The sequence below is a fragment of the Chrysochloris asiatica genome, unplaced genomic scaffold (assembly GCF_000296735.1).
Source record: "Chrysochloris asiatica unplaced genomic scaffold, ChrAsi1.0 scaffold00429, whole genome shotgun sequence".
NCBI classification, from domain to species: Eukaryota; Metazoa; Chordata; class Mammalia; order Afrosoricida; family Chrysochloridae; genus Chrysochloris; species Chrysochloris asiatica.
Genome location: NW_006408947.1, coordinates 1,135,839 through 1,154,552, shown reverse-complemented (window position 1 = coordinate 1,154,552; position 18,714 = coordinate 1,135,839). Strand labels below are relative to the sequence as shown.

General features: G+C 37.7%; 1 protein-coding gene across 1 annotated transcript in view; it reads left to right on the top strand.

The window, feature by feature from the left end:
* Positions 1-18,714, top strand: part of SPIRE1 (spire-type actin nucleation factor 1) — a gene marked incomplete at its 5' end in the record, with an annotated part of 311,924 nt that overhangs the window by 280,827 nt on the left and 12,383 nt on the right. The window contains 6 exons of the mRNA XM_006876930.1: positions 6,911-7,001; positions 8,933-9,075; positions 16,279-16,416; positions 17,233-17,303; positions 17,923-17,950; positions 18,047-18,183. Coding sequence (XP_006876992.1) covers positions 6,911-7,001; positions 8,933-9,075; positions 16,279-16,416; positions 17,233-17,303; positions 17,923-17,950; positions 18,047-18,183 — 608 coding nt within the window. The remainder of the gene's footprint in view (positions 1-6,910; positions 7,002-8,932; positions 9,076-16,278; positions 16,417-17,232; positions 17,304-17,922; positions 17,951-18,046; positions 18,184-18,714) is intronic.

Here is an 18,714-nt window from a genome sequence, read left to right as displayed (position 1 = left end):
ACTGTGGTGGCTTGTGAGTTCCTGTGATTCTGGAAGCTATGCCACCAATATTTTAAATACCAGCAAGGTCACCTATGGTGGACAGATTTCAGATGAGCTTCCAGATGAAGACAGCCTAGGAAAAGGAGTGATGAACTACTTCCAAATATTTAGTCAAGGAAAACCTTATGAATAGCAGAGAAACACTGTCAGATATAGTCCCTGAAAATGAGCCCCTCAGGTTGGAAGGCAATCAAAATGCAACTGGGAAAGAACTGCTTCCTCAAAATAGAGTTAACTGTGATGACATGAATGGAGTAAAGCCTGTGGGAGAAAAGCCAGCGGGACCTTCATTTGCTGATGGGGCAAAACTGAAAATGAAGATAAACAGCTATAAACATCCATTGAAAATCGGAACATGGAACGTACAAAGTATGAATCTGGGAAAATTAGAAGTTGTCAAAAATGAAATGGAACACATAAACATCGATATCTTAGGCATTAGTGACCTGAGATAGACTGGTATTGGCCATTTTGAATCTGATGACCACATGGTTTACTGTACCGGAAATGACAAAATGAAGAGGTATGGTGTTGCATTCACTGTCAAAAAGAACATATCCAGATCATGAGGTACAATGCTGTCTGTGATAGTATAATATCCATGTGCCTAAAGGGAATCCCAGTTAACCACTATTATTCAAATTTACGCACCAACCAGCCAGTGAGGCTGAAATAGAAGAATTCTACCAACTTCTTCAACCTGAAATTGATCAAACATGCAATCAAGATGTATTGATCATTTTTGATGATTGGAATCCAAAAGTTGGGAGCAAAGAGGAAGGATCCGTACTTGGAAAATATGTCATTGGTGATAGAAATAATGCTGGAGAAAGCATGATAGAATTCTGCAAAACCAATGATTTATTCATTTCAAATACCTTCTTTAGACAATATAAGAGATGACCATACACATGAATATCACCAGATGGAATACATAGAAATCAAATTGACTACATCTGTGGAAAGATGATAGAAAAGCTCCATATCATTAGTCAAAACAAGGCCAGGGGTAGACTGTGGAACAGACCATCAATTACTAATATGCAAATTCAAATTGAAGCTGAAGAAAATGAAAACAAGTCCACGAGAGCCAAAATATGACCTTGAATATATCCCACTTCAATTTAGGGATCATCTCAAGAACAGATTTGATACATTAAACACTAAAGAATGAAAACCAGAAGAGTTGTGGGATGACATCAAGAACATGAAGAAAGCAAAAGTCATTAAGAAGACAAGAAAGAAGGAAAAGGCCAAAATGGATGTCAGAAGAGACACTGAAACTTGCTCTCCAATGTACAGATGCGAAAGCAAATGGAAGAAATGAGGAGGACCAAGAGCTGAACAAAAAATTTCAAAGATCAGCTTTAGAAGATAAAGCCAAAGATTACAACAAAATGTGCAAAGATCTGGTATCAGAAAACCAAAAAGGAAGAACACACTCAGCATTTCTCAAGCTGGGAGAACTGAAGAAAAAATTCAAGACTCGGCTTTTGTTATTGGAAGATTCTCTGAGCAAATTATTGAATGATACAGAAAGCATCAAGAGAAGATGGAAGGAATACACAGTCACTGTACCAAAAGGAAATGGTTAATTTTAACCGTTTCAAGAGGTAGCATATGATCGAGAGCCAATGATACCAAAGGAGGAATTTCAAGGTGCATTGAAGTAATTGGCAAAGAACAAGGCACCAGGAATTGATGGACTAAAATTTGAAATCTTTCAAGAAAGTGAGGCGGCACAGGAGGCACTCACTTATCTCTGCCAAGAAATTTGGGAGACAACTATCTGGCCAACTGATTGGAAGAGATCTGTATTTCTGCCCATTCCAAAGAGAGGTGACCCAATGGAATGTGGAAATCATCAGTCAATCTCTTTGATATGCCATGCGAGTATAATTTTACTAAAGGTAATACAGAAACAGCTGCAAGTATACATTGACAGCGAACTTCCAGAGGTTCAAGCCAGATTTAGAAGAGACCATGGAATGAGGGATATCACTGCTGATGTCCAGTGGATCTTGGCTGAAAGCAGAGACTATCAGAGAGATGTTTACCTGTGCTTTATTGACTATGCAATGGCTTTCGATTGTGTGGATAATGACAAGCTATGGACAACATTGCTAAGTATGAGTATTCCAGAACACACTCATGAGGAATCTCTACCTGGACCAAGAGGCAGTTGTTCAAACAGAACATGGAAACACTGAATGTTTTAAAATCAAGAAAAGTGTGCGACAATGTTGTATTCTTTCACCATACTTATTCAACATGTATGCTGAGCAAATAATCCGAGAAGGTGGATTCTATGAAAAAAAAAGGTGGCATCAGGATTGGAGGAAGACTCACTAACAACCTGCAATATGCAGACCTTGCTTGCTTGCTTGCTTGCTTGCTGAAAGTGAAGAGAACTTAAAACATTTTACTGATGAAGATCAAAGAGCACAGCCTTCATTATGGATTGCATCTCAATGTAAAGAAAACAAAAATCCTCTCCACTGGACCAATAAACAACATTCTTATTAACGAAGAAAAGATTGAAGTTGTCAAGGACTTCATTCTTTTTGGGTCAACGATCAACACTCATGGAAGCAGCAATCAAGAAATCAAACGGCTCTTCCTTCTTTCTCTTCTCCCTTCTGCCTCCTGCCTTCTCTCTCCGGCAGAGGTTATCTTCCTCACCCTGAATAAAGGTCTCTAGATGGGCCATTTGAAGTGAGGTGTGGTTGATGAGCGGTGCTGGGGTTGTTTTTTCCCTTTCATTGGTGTCAGAAGTGGGATGGTTGAGACCCCTGATTTAACATCGGAAGGCCCAGGACCCCAATTCTCCCGGTGCCCTAACCCGCTCATTTCAACATGCCCTCCCAGCACCCGCGATCATCTTCCCTGATGCCTTCTCAGCATCCATCACTGGCAGGAGTCAATTCTTCAGCCCTCTGGCTCGGTTCTGAAGACCTAGAACTGCGGGCCTAAGCCCAGTCCAGCTGCTGACCTGGTTCCATCACTTCTTGGTATCCATTGAAGAGCCCAATGGCTACTGACAACACCGCCAACAAAGACAAAGCCATCGCCGACCGTGGTCCAAGCCCAAAGACCAAAGACAGCCTTGTCGCCCCAATGCCAGCAGGAAGTAGCTACAGAAAAATGACCTTCGTCCCTTCTCCCACTGGCCTGGGTCATAGAGACAGCCATTCATTTTTCTTATTTAACCAAAGAGGGGGAAATGTTACAATGTTACAATACCTTCCGGTTCTTCCCTCTCCCTTCCCTCCAACTCCATTTTGTCTGTTTCCCCGCCCTAAGCTACAAGGCACGTAGTTTAAAGGACAACTTGGCTTTTGATAGGCAAGAGCTAAATCACCCCAGCAATGACCACTCCCTTCCTGTTGAATCTATATAAATCCCCTCCCTTCCTGTTGACGCTCTCTTCCTTCTTTCTCTCCTCCCTTCCGCCTCCTGCCTTCTCTCTCCGGCAGAGGTTATCTTCCTCACCCTGAATAAAGGTCTCTAGATGGGCCAAAAAGAAAAAAAAAAAAAAAGAAATCAAACAACATATTACATTAGGCAAATCTGCACAAGACCTTTTTAAAGGGTTGAAGAGCAAAGATATCAGCTTGAAGACTAAGGTGCGCCTTACCCAGGCCATGGTATTTTCAGTAACCTCATATGCATATGATAGCTGGACAGTGAATAAAGAAGAATGTAGAATTGATACTTTTGACTTACGGTGTTGGAGGAGAATATTGAAAGTGCTATGGGCTGTCAAAAGAACCAATAAATCCATTTTGGAAGAAGTGCAGCCAGAGTGCTCCCTGGAGGCCAAGATGGCCAAACTTCATCTCTCATACTTTGGACAGAGGTCAGATATACATATGTAGACATATATATATATTATTCTATCATAGGCAGAATTGTATTTCAAGGTAGATCCTGAAAAGTTCTTTCTAGCAATGAATGCAACTCTATTCCTCTTTAATTTGTCATTCCTGGCATAGGAAACAATATGAGTGATTACAAATGGCCAATACCTATTTATTTTTGCTTACTAATGCCTGGGATTAGGAGTCCTGATGTGGCACTGTAGGATAAGCACTGGACTACAAGGTCAGTCAGTGGTCCAGGCTCACTGTGAGTCAGAACTGACTCAGTGGCACTTAGCAATACCTTTATGAATTCCATTTCATATTTGACATCTTCCAATCTTACTAGATTCATAATTTTTAATTTTTTTTGCAAATTCTGATTATTAATGGATGTTTGCAGCTGTTTCTCCTCGTTTTGAATTGTGCCCCATCAGCAGATGAAGGTCTTGAAAGCTTTGTTCCATCTACATTATCTAGACTGGATTCTCTAGAGAGGCAAAACCAGTATAGCATATATATGTGTAAATATACAGAAAGGTTTATATCCAGGAAATGGCTCACACAGTTGTAGAGGTGGGCAAGTTCCAAGTCTGTGGGTTAAATGTCAGGCTGAAAGCTTCTCCTGATTCACTTAGCTTCAAGAGCTGATGAGCCCAAGATCATAAGGTCAGACTGCAGGCCTCTGACTCCAATATTATCAGGCAATACAGCAGTCCAGTGGTTCAAATCCAAAGAACCAGAGGTCAGATGACATACCAGATGCATGATCGAAACCCAGCAAAAAGTGGGCAAGCTTTTTCCAGAATGTCCAATATATTGGAAATAGGCCACACGCCCAAGGAAACTTCCTTTCAGATGATTTGCTGCTTGTAGCAGATTTCATCATGAATTTGATTCGTACATATTAAATACTAAACCACTGAGAATCCTGCCCAATCAAGTTGACACGAAACTTTAATTATCACACACATTATTAAGGCCAACTCTATTTTGAGGAGGCAGCTTTTCCTCAGTCGTATTTTGAATGCCATGCAACCTGAGGAGCTCATCTTCCAACATTATAACAGTGTTTCCCTGCTATTCATAGGATTTTCAGGGGTTAATCAATCAGAAGAGAGCCTATTCCTTTTTGTTGTTGTTGTTGTTATGTGCCGTGGAGTCGGTTCCAACTCATAGCGATCCTACACAGGGTTTCCAAGGCTGAAAATCTTTACGGGAGCAGACTGCCTCATCTTTCTCCCGCGGAACCGCTGGTAGTTTCGAACTGCTGACCTTGCGGCTCGCAGCCCGATTCGTAACCACTACACTACCAGATCTCCTATATTAGTCTGTTCCTTATCTAGAAGTTCTGCTGATACCTGTCCACTGTGAGTGACCACTGATGTTTGAAACACCGTGTCATAGCTCCCACCATCATAGCAATGTACAAGTCACCACAAACTGACAGATATGTGGGGATGTAAGTAAAACTTGTAAAAAGAAGGTAGGCAGATGTATGTAGAATGGGCTTTGCTCTTTAAGTCAGTAGCGTAGCGGTTACGAATCGGGCTGCGAACCTCAGGGTCAGCAGTTTGAAACTACCCGCTGTTCCACGGGAGAAAGATGAGGCTTTCTGCTCTCATAAAGATTTATAGCCTCGGAAACCCTGTACAGGGTTGCTATGAGTCGGAACCGTCTCCATGGCACGTAACAACATCAAGTACCTATCTCATCAAATAATTATTTGGGAAGTACTCCTTATTTCTTCTAAAAGATACTCTTGGCTTTTGTTTCCTTGTGGCCTTCCATAGTAAGAACACAGTCATTTCAATCGCTTGCCAGTTTTTCCTGGAGATTTGTGTGATCTACACTTTGCCTGGGATAAAGGTTGTGTTAGCTTCTTCATTCATCAAGTTGAACCCCAAGTGGTGGAGAGAGCTCCTGTTCAAGCCTCCTTTGTATGAACTGTGTGACTTACACAACCTTTTTCTTCTCTTATTAACTGAGTAGATCACTGCTTGAAGCTAATGATTTCAGCAGCAAGGTTTGGGTGAGGCCAGTCTTCAGTGAAAGGCTAATTCTTAAGATCTCCTGAGCTAAGTAGGTCAAAGAGAATTTTCACATAATTTTCTTTCTTTTGTATTTAAAAACTACTTAGCCTTATTCTGTCTCTATTAGAGTAGAAATTATCTGTCTTCTACTTAATGTGTATGTCCTGTCATATAGCAGTAGTAGACATTTCTTGAGTAAATATCGTACTTCTTTTGGGGATAGTCTTACGTTAAAGAGGTTTCGTCTCGCTAATAAGAAGAGTCAAAATTTTATTTGGCCTAATGAAAATATTTTGCATTCATAGGACATTTCATTAAATGCTTATTTTTCAAGGATTCATTCAACAAATATCTGTTATTAAACCATGTAGTGGGTTTGGTACTAGGTGTGCAGCAATAGACAAGAAAGAAAAAGCATCTGCCCTTATGGGACTTACAATTTATAGCTTTTATAAATATGCAAAATATTCTCTAATTATACTATTATTGTTATTAAGTACTGTTGAGCCGATTCCTACTCATAGCAGCTCTATGTAGGGTGTCCGAGCAGTGGCTGTAAGTTTGTACCGCCAACCTTGAGGTTCAAACTTACTTTGCAGTCTAGTGCTTATTTACAGCAGCACACCAGGGTCCTAGCCTTCGTTTATTGAGTTCTTACTGTGTGCCAGATAATGTATTAAGCATTTTTAATGTGTTAGCCCATTTAATCCTTCCAGTGACCCTGAGGAAAGTAGTATTATATCTCCTCTTTTACAAAAGGAGAAACAAAGATAAACTTGCTTAACATTACTTTATTCTCAAGAAAAACAAAGTTAGGATTCAGCTGAGGGCTGCTTATAGTTTGTCTCTTAATTGCTTTAAACCTTCAATATAATAATGTACAAATAAGTATTTAATAATGTAAATATTCTTAATTAGTATGAGAACACTAATGTCTAGGAAATCTCTGTATTTCTTTGCTCACCTCTTTCTCAGGAAGAAACTGTGCACAAATCAACCAGCAGCAGCAGTGTTTCCCCGTCCTTCCTCGAAGACCCCTTATTAGAGACCATTTCAGCAAGGAAGAGTAAGTATTTGAGGTACATTGAAACAGCATCACAACTACTCTTAAAGCATTGGATCTAGGGCAGGAATCCCAAAGTACCCTATTGTCATTTTGGTTAGAAACAATTAACCATGGAATTTCACTAGTAGTTAGGAGCAGAAAGGTTGATATTTTCCTGAGAGTGTATCATGTTTTTAAATTATAGCACATATATAAGATTTGTATTTACAGATAATAGTTTCCAGTTGTAGGAAATAAATAACTTTTCTATATGCAAGCACACATTTAGATTAATTATCACCTTGTCTGAATTTAATCTCGAATCCCTGAATAATCACATTTTTCATTCCCTCCCTATACACATACATCCCCCCTACACACACATACCCCTACACTTTCACATATATGTGTAGATATGTTCTAAACTCAGATGTCTAAGGTTAAATGATTTCTAGATTATTTTAATAATCTTCATTTATAAGATAATTATTAAAAGACAAAAATTATATATTAAGATTTTCTTAGAACACCTATTGATTTTCCATAAACACAGAGGTTTTAATGGTTAAAATTATTTAAATAATCTGATTTACTTAAGAAGATTATATCAAAAAATAATAGAAGCTGAGCTTTGTTTTCTGTACTTTGGCCATGCCCATTAAACACAGTTGTTAAGTGCTGATGAGTAGGTTCCAACTCATAGCTACCCTGTATAGGGTTTCCAAGAAGCAGCTGATGAGCTTGAACCACCATGGACCAACCTTGTAGTTCAAACCAACCTTGCAGTCCAGTGCCTTATACTTCAACGCTACACCTGGACAATGCTACATCATAGGGACCCAGTGAAATAGTGGATTTTGGTGTCTTTTTTTTGTTTGTTTTTTTCAGTGTCTTTTCTTAACTGGAAATTATGTTCTTTGTTTTTCTTTAGTGATTCCTCTTGATGGCATAATACAAATAAGTGTATAATACAAATCATATTTCATTTTATGTTGACTTTCACTTCCCTATACCCATTACATCAAGCTGCCTTACTTTGCAGATCTTGTAAAGGAAGTATAAAATAAAATACTCTAGCAGCATAATTTATTTCCAGTGTTGTCCTTATGTTTTCAGAATGTAAAATCAGAACCATTAAGACCACAGAACATTCTGCTTTTAAATCCTGTCCCAAAGCAAGAGTAAACAGAAGAGAATAATGATATAGTATTCACATAAAGCTGAATTATTATTATTATTATTATTTAAGAGCTCAATTTAAATTTCAGGACAAAGAAGTCTTGATAAATATCTAGAAGGAAGATATTTTAATATTCTATCTTTAAAAAAGGAGATCTTGTAGCGTAGTGGTTACGAATCAGGCTATGTACCTCAAGGTCAGCAGTTCGAAACTACCAGCTGTTCTGCGGGAGAAAGATGAGGCTTTCTGCTCCTGTAAAGATTTACAGCCTCGGAAACCCTGTACAGGGTCGCTATGAGTCGGAACTGACTACACGGCACATAACAACAACAATAATCTTTAAAAAATATAAAGGGAGGGGTACATTTGAGAAATTTTAGAATTTCTCAAAAAACTGGCTGGAGTTTTTTAACCACACAGTATATATATGTTTGTGGGTTTTTTTAAAATGCCTGAGACTATGTCACTGGAAAATTCTATGGAAAGTAACACGTACAAATCTGAGACTATACTTATTTAATGTTTTTATGTGTGAATTTGAATAAATGTTAAAAACACTGAGCATTTTTTCCTGCTATTTCTATAGTATCTGCACAGATTCTTCTATATCAATCCTCAAGTCTCCCCCTAAGGAATACCACCTCCAATGAAATAAACACTTCATATTTAATGAAGTGTTTGCCACAAATAATGAAGAATTTTCTTTTGCTACACTCAAAATCTATGAGTTTTGTTTTGTAAGAGAGTTTGTTTCATTTGGTTAAATCTTTAGAGCCTCCAAAGTTCTTACCCATATCTTCAACACCCCAGCCTGAGAGACGGCAGCCACCTCAAAGGCGCCATTCCATTGAAAAGGAAACACCTACTAATGTGAGACAGTTTCTGCCACCATCCAAGCACAGTTCCAGATCTCTGGTAAGTCATCCAAAGGCTCAGTGTACTATCTTAAGTATCTATTGGATAGCCTAGATTCTTTAGCTTTCTTGAGAAGATGATGGGAAAAATACTTCCACAGGTTACAATAAACTTTAAATAACCTCATTTATTTTTAAAAGCTAAAGAAAGCAAACCTTAATAGTAATCTAAATGAAGCTTGGCCTTCCTTTGTTCATTTTGAGTACCTTCTTTTCTTTTCTTTCAGAGGACTTATCAGATTGAAAGTATAAATAGTTATTGAAGAAATACTTTCTTCCTTTCAAGAATTTTCTTCCTCTAAAAGAATATTAAATCTTAATTTTAAAAACTCCTCTTAGTAGGGTCTAACCACAGTAGAATGTTAAGGCAGAATGATAAGGGAGAATTTTGATCTATCAGTTACGTTGTTTTCACATATGCTTTTTGATATTGGGGGCCAGAACTGACATGTGGTTAACACTTTTTGCCTTTCAGGAGATGTTTAGGTTTGTTTTGCTGTTGTTGTTAGATGCTTTTAAGGTATTGTTACATATAACAGAACAAACCATTACCTGGTCATGTGCCATCCTCAGTCTTGACTGTTTGATCCCATTGTTGCTGCTACTGTGTCAGTCTATCTCATTGTTATCTCATTCTTTTTGGTTGATCCTCTACCAAGGTTTGTTTGTTGTTGTTAAGTGCCATAGAGTCAGTTCTGACTCATAGCGACCCAGTATAGGGTTTTCAAGGAGCAGCTGGTGGATTTGAACCTCAAAACTTGCGGTTAGCAGCCCAGTCCTTATCCTACAATGCCACACCAGGAGTGGCTCTTATTTCTTGGGACAGTGGGACATAGTATACTAAGCTCTTCTCAGGAAGAACTCAATAAATTCACCGGCCAAAAAAGGTCTGTAAAGATCCTTTGGTAATCCCACTTGACTTCAGAAATATTTGCAGGTGGGATGCAAGGCTTACATGAATAAATATAATCACAGTCTAATATCTAATGCTTTTATTTCAGATACTCATGAATGAAAACACTGGAACGTGCTTCGTATATTTGTTTTAGGCTATATGAATTATTAGGGGTTTTACTGAAGCAACATTGGATTTCCTTCTCTCACCCTAGGAGAAAAAGAAGACAAAGTAGAGGGAGTTAGTATGGTTATTGTGAAGATACTGAGTTTGAACAAAGCCTTTAATGTTGCAGTTTGGTAACTCATCCCTTTCCCAAATACTACAATGAAAGAACTTATGATTTTATGCCCATTCTTTTAGGTGTCCTCTAAGTCCTAAATAATTACTGAAATACAGCCATTTGATGAAATATGAGGTGGCTTCCAAAAGTTCGTAAAAAATTCCATTATTTTTTATTTCATTTTTTTCAGGGTCTTTTTAAAGCTCTCTCATTTAGCTTTGTTCATGATTTAGGAACAGAAAAGTAGACCTGTCACCAAAGAGGGTGAAATTAAAATGTAAAACCTTTGTTAATAAGTTGTTGTTTTAGCAAAATATGCTGTTATTGTCACAACTTAAAAATATGTAGCAGGGAATACCTTTGTAATTTTTTATAAGTCCAATTTTAGAATGTTCTTTTAACTAGACTTTTCCTAGAAGCCAGTCTGTCATTCAGTCATATAACTAACCTTTGTGACTATTGAGGTTAGACCTAAATTAAATCAAAATATTAATGTAAAGGAATTACTCTATCAACTACAAAGGAAGCTCCAACTAATTATAGTCAGAAGTTACGCCAAAAACACCATCAACCCACACCTACTGTCCATGGTAAAGCTGAACTCTCATTGTATGCTTGATCAGACTGAAAGTTGTTTGCTGTGTAAAAGGGAGAGCAGACAAAATCTATTGACCAAGATGTGGCTAGTGAAAAGGGCACCTCTGGGAGACACCGTAAAATGTTTAGGTCATGAGGTGGAGACATATCACCCATACAAAACTATGGCTCCCTTCATACCAAATTTCAGGTCAAAGGCGGAGTAACTTTTCTTGCTAGTACCTTGCCTCTGGTAATCCCTAAAACCGTACAGTGCCTTTGAACTTGCTAAGTACTATTTTAAAAGTGTGAAAATTAAGAAATTTATTTGCATTTAAGAACACAGGGAAATCATTTTATATTTAAACACCAAACTGATAATTGGCAAAAATGCTTTTGTTATTAATCTTCACTTTTATTATTTCTCTTTCCCATTCCTAAGGATGTTTAAAATATATTTTTTCTCACCATTTGGTCAAATAATTGATGGTGGTTGCTCATCCAAAGGCAACTGATCTGTAAGCACCTTCCCCATGGCAGGAACAAGCCAGCTCCTGATGTTCACTTGTGAATTTAAATTTTTGCTGTGTGAACTTTGTGACTTTCTAGGAATGACTTCCTGGTTGGATGACTGACTTTTATATGGGTATAAGCATTGGCCTGGAAACCCATATGGAATTTTCTATTAATGTACTCTATGGTGTTTTTCTTCTGTATTATTTTTCTTTCATGACAGAGAATCACTATTTGTAGGTCATCCATGCTCAGTATTATTTTCTCCTTTCATTTTCCCCTGCCATTTTCTTTTCTCCTTATCTATTGTTCAGGTTCCTGGGATAACCAGTGTATTACCAAGGACGCCTTTCCGACCACTTTTTTCTACCATACAAACAGCTTCTCTGCTCAGCTCTCATCCTTTTGAAGCAGCCATGTTTGGGGTAGCAGGGGCTATGTATTATCTATGTGAGAGAGCTTTTACCAGCAGGTGGAAATCCACAAAGGTTGGCCTCTTTATGCTGGTTCTGGGGATTATTTTACTCTATCTCTTTGACAATGATACCTCAACTAGAGCACTCTGCAAGAATTAACAGCTTAGATGGGCACTTTGCTTCTGATTGTCGATTTCAGCCTTTTGTAGAATGCATGGATAATACCATTATCTCAGTTGAGAGGACATAATTTTATAGAATAAACTCAAAATGCAGCATCAGATAAGAGGGTCCTGTGTTTCTTGAAGAGTTTAGTGTACTGTGTCCTGGAGGACCACTACCTCCAGCTTCATGCCTCCTTCCCAATGCTCCCTCATTGTCATCATTGATTTTGCTTCCTCCCCAGTTGACAGAGCCAGTTTCTGGCCAAGCCAGGTAGCTAAGATGGATACAAGCTGCCTTTTACTCATTTCCTACAACCCAAAACACCATCTTCGGGGGACTATGTACCCTGGGTTTGAGAAAATTTTCACTTCCCAGCACCTTTCATAAAGCTGTGTTGGGATAGTTTTCATAACATTGTATTGTATGTTTTTTATGACAACCCCTTTCTCTAGAGTGACAAATACTGTTTGCTTTTTATTGATGAGGTTATTTAGAATGTATTAACTAATTCTACATTTAATTGTTGTTTTTGAGATTTTTACATAGGATAATGTTACTATTATTTGAGCCAGAATTGACTCAATGGCAATGGGTTTGTTTGGTTTTGCTTTCACATTTTTAAAGCAAGTGTAATCATTTCCAAACTCCAGTGAAATAATAAAAGTCCTTGAACCACACTAAAGATCCTTTGACCCTTCTGTGACAAGCCAGCATTTGTAACAGTGTCTCCCCTCCCCCATTCAAAACAGGATCCTGGCCATTCAGGGTCCTTGTGTCCTTGACAATGAGCCACAAACTAGTTCTTCAAGAGCTTAGTTTACAGTGACCTGGAGGACCACTTAGAATGTAAATGAGACACAAACTTTCTCAAGTTCTTTTCACTGTTGATTTGTTATGAAATACAGGGTTCCTTCCCATTTTAGATCTGACCATTTGGGCATCACTACCCAGTTGCAGGGTTAACTTTTAACTTGAATCATGACTCCTAAAACAGACATTTGCATACCAAGTCTGCATATTGCTTTAAGCAAACAAATGGTTTGCTTTGATTTTTAAGGTTGAACTTGAAGAAAGAGAAGAGCAATTAAACTTAATAATAGCTATTTTTATTTAAATAATTTTCAAATATCTGCTATTTATTTATGAAGGGATTGCTAATCAAGAGCACTATATAAACATGACTATCCCATTATCTCTGTGACTCAATGATTAACTTACATGTTACACTCTTGAGTCTTGTATGCTGCTTAACCATTTTGAATGGATAATTCTAAACAGATAACTGAATAAAAACTCAGGAATTTTAGTGCTGCACATAAAAGTATGATCTAAAGGCACATAAACTCCTAGAGAAAATTGTAATGTATTTTCTTTTTAAGATTCAGCTGCATTTCCCTAAATTTGGAGAAGCAAAGAGAAAAAAAAAATGGGTTGAGAAGGTCCTAAGTACACATGCCCAAGCTTAGCCTGCAAGTGAACTGCATTCTTTCTGACTGTGGTGGAATCCCCATGCACAGTTACAACCCTAAGTGCTCAGTGCATTTTGGAGCATTAGTATCTCAACAAGATATGTTAACATTTAATTTTACTTTGGGATGTTGAGTTAGTATTTTTTGTTAACTTGAAAAAATAGTAAAAACTATTTGTCCTTTACTTTTGTTTTGCATTAGAGTTTGGTTATCCTTGGGAAAGTTCCAAGATTAAAATGTTACCATTTGACCTGATTTGTCTGTTAGGCAAAAAAAGAGAAAAGACCCAAGAAAAATAATAAATAATTTATTATATTCTTTAAAATATTGAACTTGCCCTTTGGTGGACTTCAAGGTCTGTTTGAGCCTCAAGGTTGACAGTTCAAACTCACCAGCCACTCCTTGGAAATCTTGTAAGGGTCAATATGAGTCAGAACCGACCCATATCAACTCCGCATAGGGTTTCTGAGGCTGTAAATCTTTACGGGAGCAGAAAGCCTCATCTTTTTCCCACGCAACCGCTGGTAGTTTCAAACTGCTGACCTTGAGATTAGCAGCCCGATTCATAACCACTATGCTACCACCACAATATATCCTTACAAATTAAAAACAAAACAAAACAAAACCAATCTACTTGAAATGTTTTCAAGAATCCCAGTTTTAAAATAAATTATGTTGGCACTATTCACTATTTTCCTAGAAAGCACAGCAAATCTGAAGTAGTGATTATAGTTATTTGCTAAATTAATGCATTATTGTGTTGGAACTCAGCAATTTTGTCATATACTCAGCCTTTAGAAAATATACCACAGTCATATACATCATGGCTGATGAAATTGATAGGAGGAAAACACCTTGTAATGAAAATGAAGTATATTGTTGTTGTATCGTGCGTTTGAGTTGCTAACCTTGTGGTGTGCAGTCCAGTGCTGATCCTAGCATGCAACACCAGGAGTAGCTGAAAATGCTACCATTTGGCTATGTTCAGCCTACAGCTCTTCTTTGTTGTTGTTAAGTGCTGTTGAGTCGATGCCAACCCATAGCAACCCAGTATAGGGTTTCTGAGGAGCAGCTGGTGAGCTTGAACTGCATACCTTGCAGTTCAAACGGCTTTGCAGTCTGGCGCATTAACCCACAGCGCCACACCAGGGGTCCACAGCTCTTCTTTAGGACACAGTTTTAATAACCTAAAAGGGTACTTTCTTTTCCCACTTAACACTGCTTGCTCTCTTTCCTCAGGGTGGAACAAAGCACAATAGATATTGAACAATTTAATCTTGTTATCTTTGAAGATTTTTCCCATTGAAAAAGAAAATAGTGTTATGAGTGGGGTTAGTTTTTGTTGTTTATTTAAGTATTTGGCTTTCTCAGTGCAAATGAGAAAGATATAGTCTTTCTACTAAACAAACCACCATTACCACCCTCCAAATAGTAGCTCCCCAGGTTAAAAATCCAGTTGTATAAATTTTTTCAAAAAATTTTAGCAAATTTTATTTTTGTTTAGTTAACTTAACAGAGATAATTTTGTATTAATTTTAATAACAATCTGTAATTCTTCAAATTGTCTTTGTTAGTAAATGCTGTTTGTCCAGTTTGCAACATATATATTTTTACTTTTCTCTGATTGAAAGACAGAATTGAATGTTTGAACTCCAGAGTCTGAGTGCATTAAGAAAGTCTTGTGCTTTCTCATTTGGCGTATTTGATCACTCTCTAGAAGCCATGAGCAGTGCTCCTGTGAGTGGGCGCAGATTACTACGTGTTTGTTCGGAGAACATTGGGCTTCAATGTCTGACGCCACAATAGCCCTGTGAGGCCAGACACAGCAGGAATACTCAGGCTGGTTCTGTCTTTCTCTGAGATCTGCCCAATCAGATGCAGTTGGGAAAGGAGGCTCTTTGGGATCAGTTACATCAACATCTTCCTTACCTGATTTTAGGAAAGCTATAAACATAAGACCTATAAAACATAAATATTTATTATTAAATTCTTCTAAGCTTCTCTATTTTTCCTAAGCAGTTATTTAAAAATAATACCAAAAAATCTGGATAACTGTGAGGTAGCCTGTATAGTTTGCCTTTTGAATGTGAACTATAATATGTTAATGTTCAAATTCTACCCAGATCTTTAGCATTTTTCAAGATATGCTGATGTAACTGACCGCTAAAAAATGCTTCTCAGTATAAATTACTAACCACCTTCTTTTGGCTATTCTGGGTACCACAAAACATTTTTTAAAACAGTACCAACCTTACAGATCTGCTCTTTATCTATTAGCATCTAATGTACAGTACAACACTTAAGTAATGCCTTTACATAATCATAGGATAAAACTAATATAAAATTGGTTTAGAACCAAAACAGTTTTGGGTTTTTTTGTTGTTGTTTTTTCTCATGATTTCAGTGTGTAAAATATATGGTAGTGGTTGTTGTGTGCCTTTGAAGCTGTTCTGATTCATAGCGACCCTGTAAAGGGTTTCTAAGGCTATACATCTTAATGGGAGCAGAAAGCCTCATCTTTTTCCCTTGGAATTGCTGGTGTATTAAAATTGCTGACCTTGCAGTTAGCAGCCCAGTATAAATATATAGTTCTACTTAATGAAATAGTTATTGGAGGTAAAGTATCTGAACAAATGCAGGAAACTTTTTGGAAATTTTGAGAGGCTACAATTGTGTCACAAGGTTGCCAGAAGTTTTCAGCTCCTTGTTGTCTCAACATAGTTAAAAATTCTGTGGTACCCCAGACGGAGCCAGCTCTGATCCAGTTTTTATTTGGGAAACTCTTTTCTTCTCTGAAGCTACTAACCAAGTATCTGATCAGAGGGAGATGTTTTAGTGCCAAAACAGTGTGTGAGGGTTCCTTTTCATATGGAATCTTGATTTTCAGGAGGAATTCTGCTACCCAGTGGAGTGCCTTGCTCTGACTGTTGAGGAAGTGATGCACATCCGCCAGGTCCTGGTGAAGGCCGAACTGGAGAAGTACCAACAGTACAAGGATGTCTATACAGCCCTGAAAAAGGGGAAGGTAGAGCTGTTTAAAGTAGATTGATCAGGGGAGTTAGAAGAGTGGTGCATCACAAGCATGTCTCCTTAGAGTTGCCTGTTAGCCAGATCATACAGGATTTTCAGGGGCTTTTAAGAAGCAAGACATTTGTACTCAAGTACACAGTCCCTGTTTCTTCCTTGCCGACAAGAAGGAATATATTTGTTCCTCCCTTAGAAATAAAAATCCATGGAAAGTTTAAAAGTAACTGTAATAAACAATTCTATGCCTTCATAAAGCCATATTTGCATTTAGTCATTATTCTTTTGAAGAATTTGTAGAGAAAATACCTGAGAAGCAGAGACAGAATTGTTCACAACCTTCTTCAGATTGCTTCCAGCATAGGGAGATACTTGAGATCTGTGGCCTTTTACTACTTTGGGAGTAGATGTTGATAGTAACATCCCCAGAAAGCTGGAGATAGGTGGCAACAGGGCACTTCCTACATTACCACTTGTTATTGCTGTTGTCAGGTGCCAGCAAGGCTATTTCAACTCATAGCAACCCCATGTGACAGAAAAGAAATGTCCCTAGAGTTTTCTAGACTGTCATGTTTTCAGAAGCAGAATGCCAGGCCTTTCTTCTCCCACAGAGTCACTGGCTGGGTTTGAACTGCAAACCTCTCAGATAGCTGAGTGCTTAACCACTTCTGCTACCCTTTAAAATAGAGTTACAACTACACACAGCTAAAATATAGTTATCACAGAACTAAACATAAAAACAATGTTCTTCCTCCTCTGTCTGCTAGATTTACCTGTGGTGATGATTTTTTCCTACTTTAAAATTTTTATTTTTCAGCTCTGCTTTTGTTGCCGAACCAGGAGATTTTCCTTCTTCACCTGGTCTTACACCTGTCAATTCTGTAAGAGGTAAAGTATTTTGTAATTGATCAAAATATCGATTTAGCAATCATGAAAGAAATACCAGTTACCTTAATTTTTCATCATTTTTCTACATAGAATATAGAAATGACCCATTCTATTACCTTGTACCATCTTTGAGGGTTGCTGTTGTTTGTCAAGTGTTGTGGAGTCTGTTCTGACTCATAGCGACCCTGTATAGTTTCTGAGTAGCTGGAGGATTTGAAGTGCCACTTATCCTACAGTGTCATACCAGGATCCTCTTTGAGGCTCCCCAATAATTATTCAGTATTGAACCTGGAAAATGTTTTTCGTTGAGTTATTTCTTTTACATAAGCCATAGTAATTATGTCATGTTTGAACAGGAGGGAAAAATAATAGATGAAATTGTCATGTGATCCCTGGAAACTGTTGTAAATTGATCTTTCCATAGCAGACAGCATTAGAGTGAAGTTTTACAGATTGCTGGTGCTGTTGACAATCCACAGTTGTATCATTTGTCACATTTATAGAAGAAAGATCTTGTTTCCTTTCGTGTGGGAATTCACAACATGTGAGTGTTGGCTTTTCTAAATCTACAATCACATCATGACATCATGCTGAATAATACTTGTGATTTTGTTTGCAGGCCAGTGTGCTCCCAGTGCTGCAAAAAGGTATGATAAGCTTGGCTCAATTACAGTGTGCATGAATTTTAATAGTTCTGATCCTTAACAGTATTGTTCATTCTCACTTGTATTTTGTGATAATAGATGCGGCTGCCATCCAAGCCATACTCCACTCTCCCTATCTTTTCTTTGGGACCTTCTGCCTTGCAAAGAGGGGAAAGTTTTATGAGGCCAGAAAAACCCTCCACCAGCCACCGACGGCCACTTCGAAGCCTTGCTAGGTGAGCTGTGGTGCCTGAGTCTTAAAACCACCCATGTAAAAGAATACCATTCCTTTTGAGGACAATGGTGAAGGGCTAGGTTTGTGTTTAGGAGGTTTTATTTGGTGGGTTGGTTTTAATATAGCTTTTTCTTGTTTTGTTTTGTTTTACGTGCAATAAAATATCTAAAGTGTATCCAAAGGTAACTTGTCAAGGTACAATGACTATTTGAGGGATACTTTAATCTCATAGTATAAAACTATTTTTTCTACTTTATAAAAAAACTATTGCGTCATTAAAAGTCATTTTAAAATTGTTCCTTATTTTCAGTGGAGTTGTTACATATAACAATCTAAACTTTCCTTTTTAAGTCTGAAAGAAAATTTGTTTAATTCTGTGCTTCTTATGCTCGACAGTAGTTTCGGGTTATTGTTTTTTGTTGTTGTTGTTGTTGTTTCTAATTTAAGGTTTTTATTGTGGATTGAGTGAAAGTTTACAGGGCACATCATCAGTTTCACATTCAACAATTCATATAACTTGTTTCATTACATT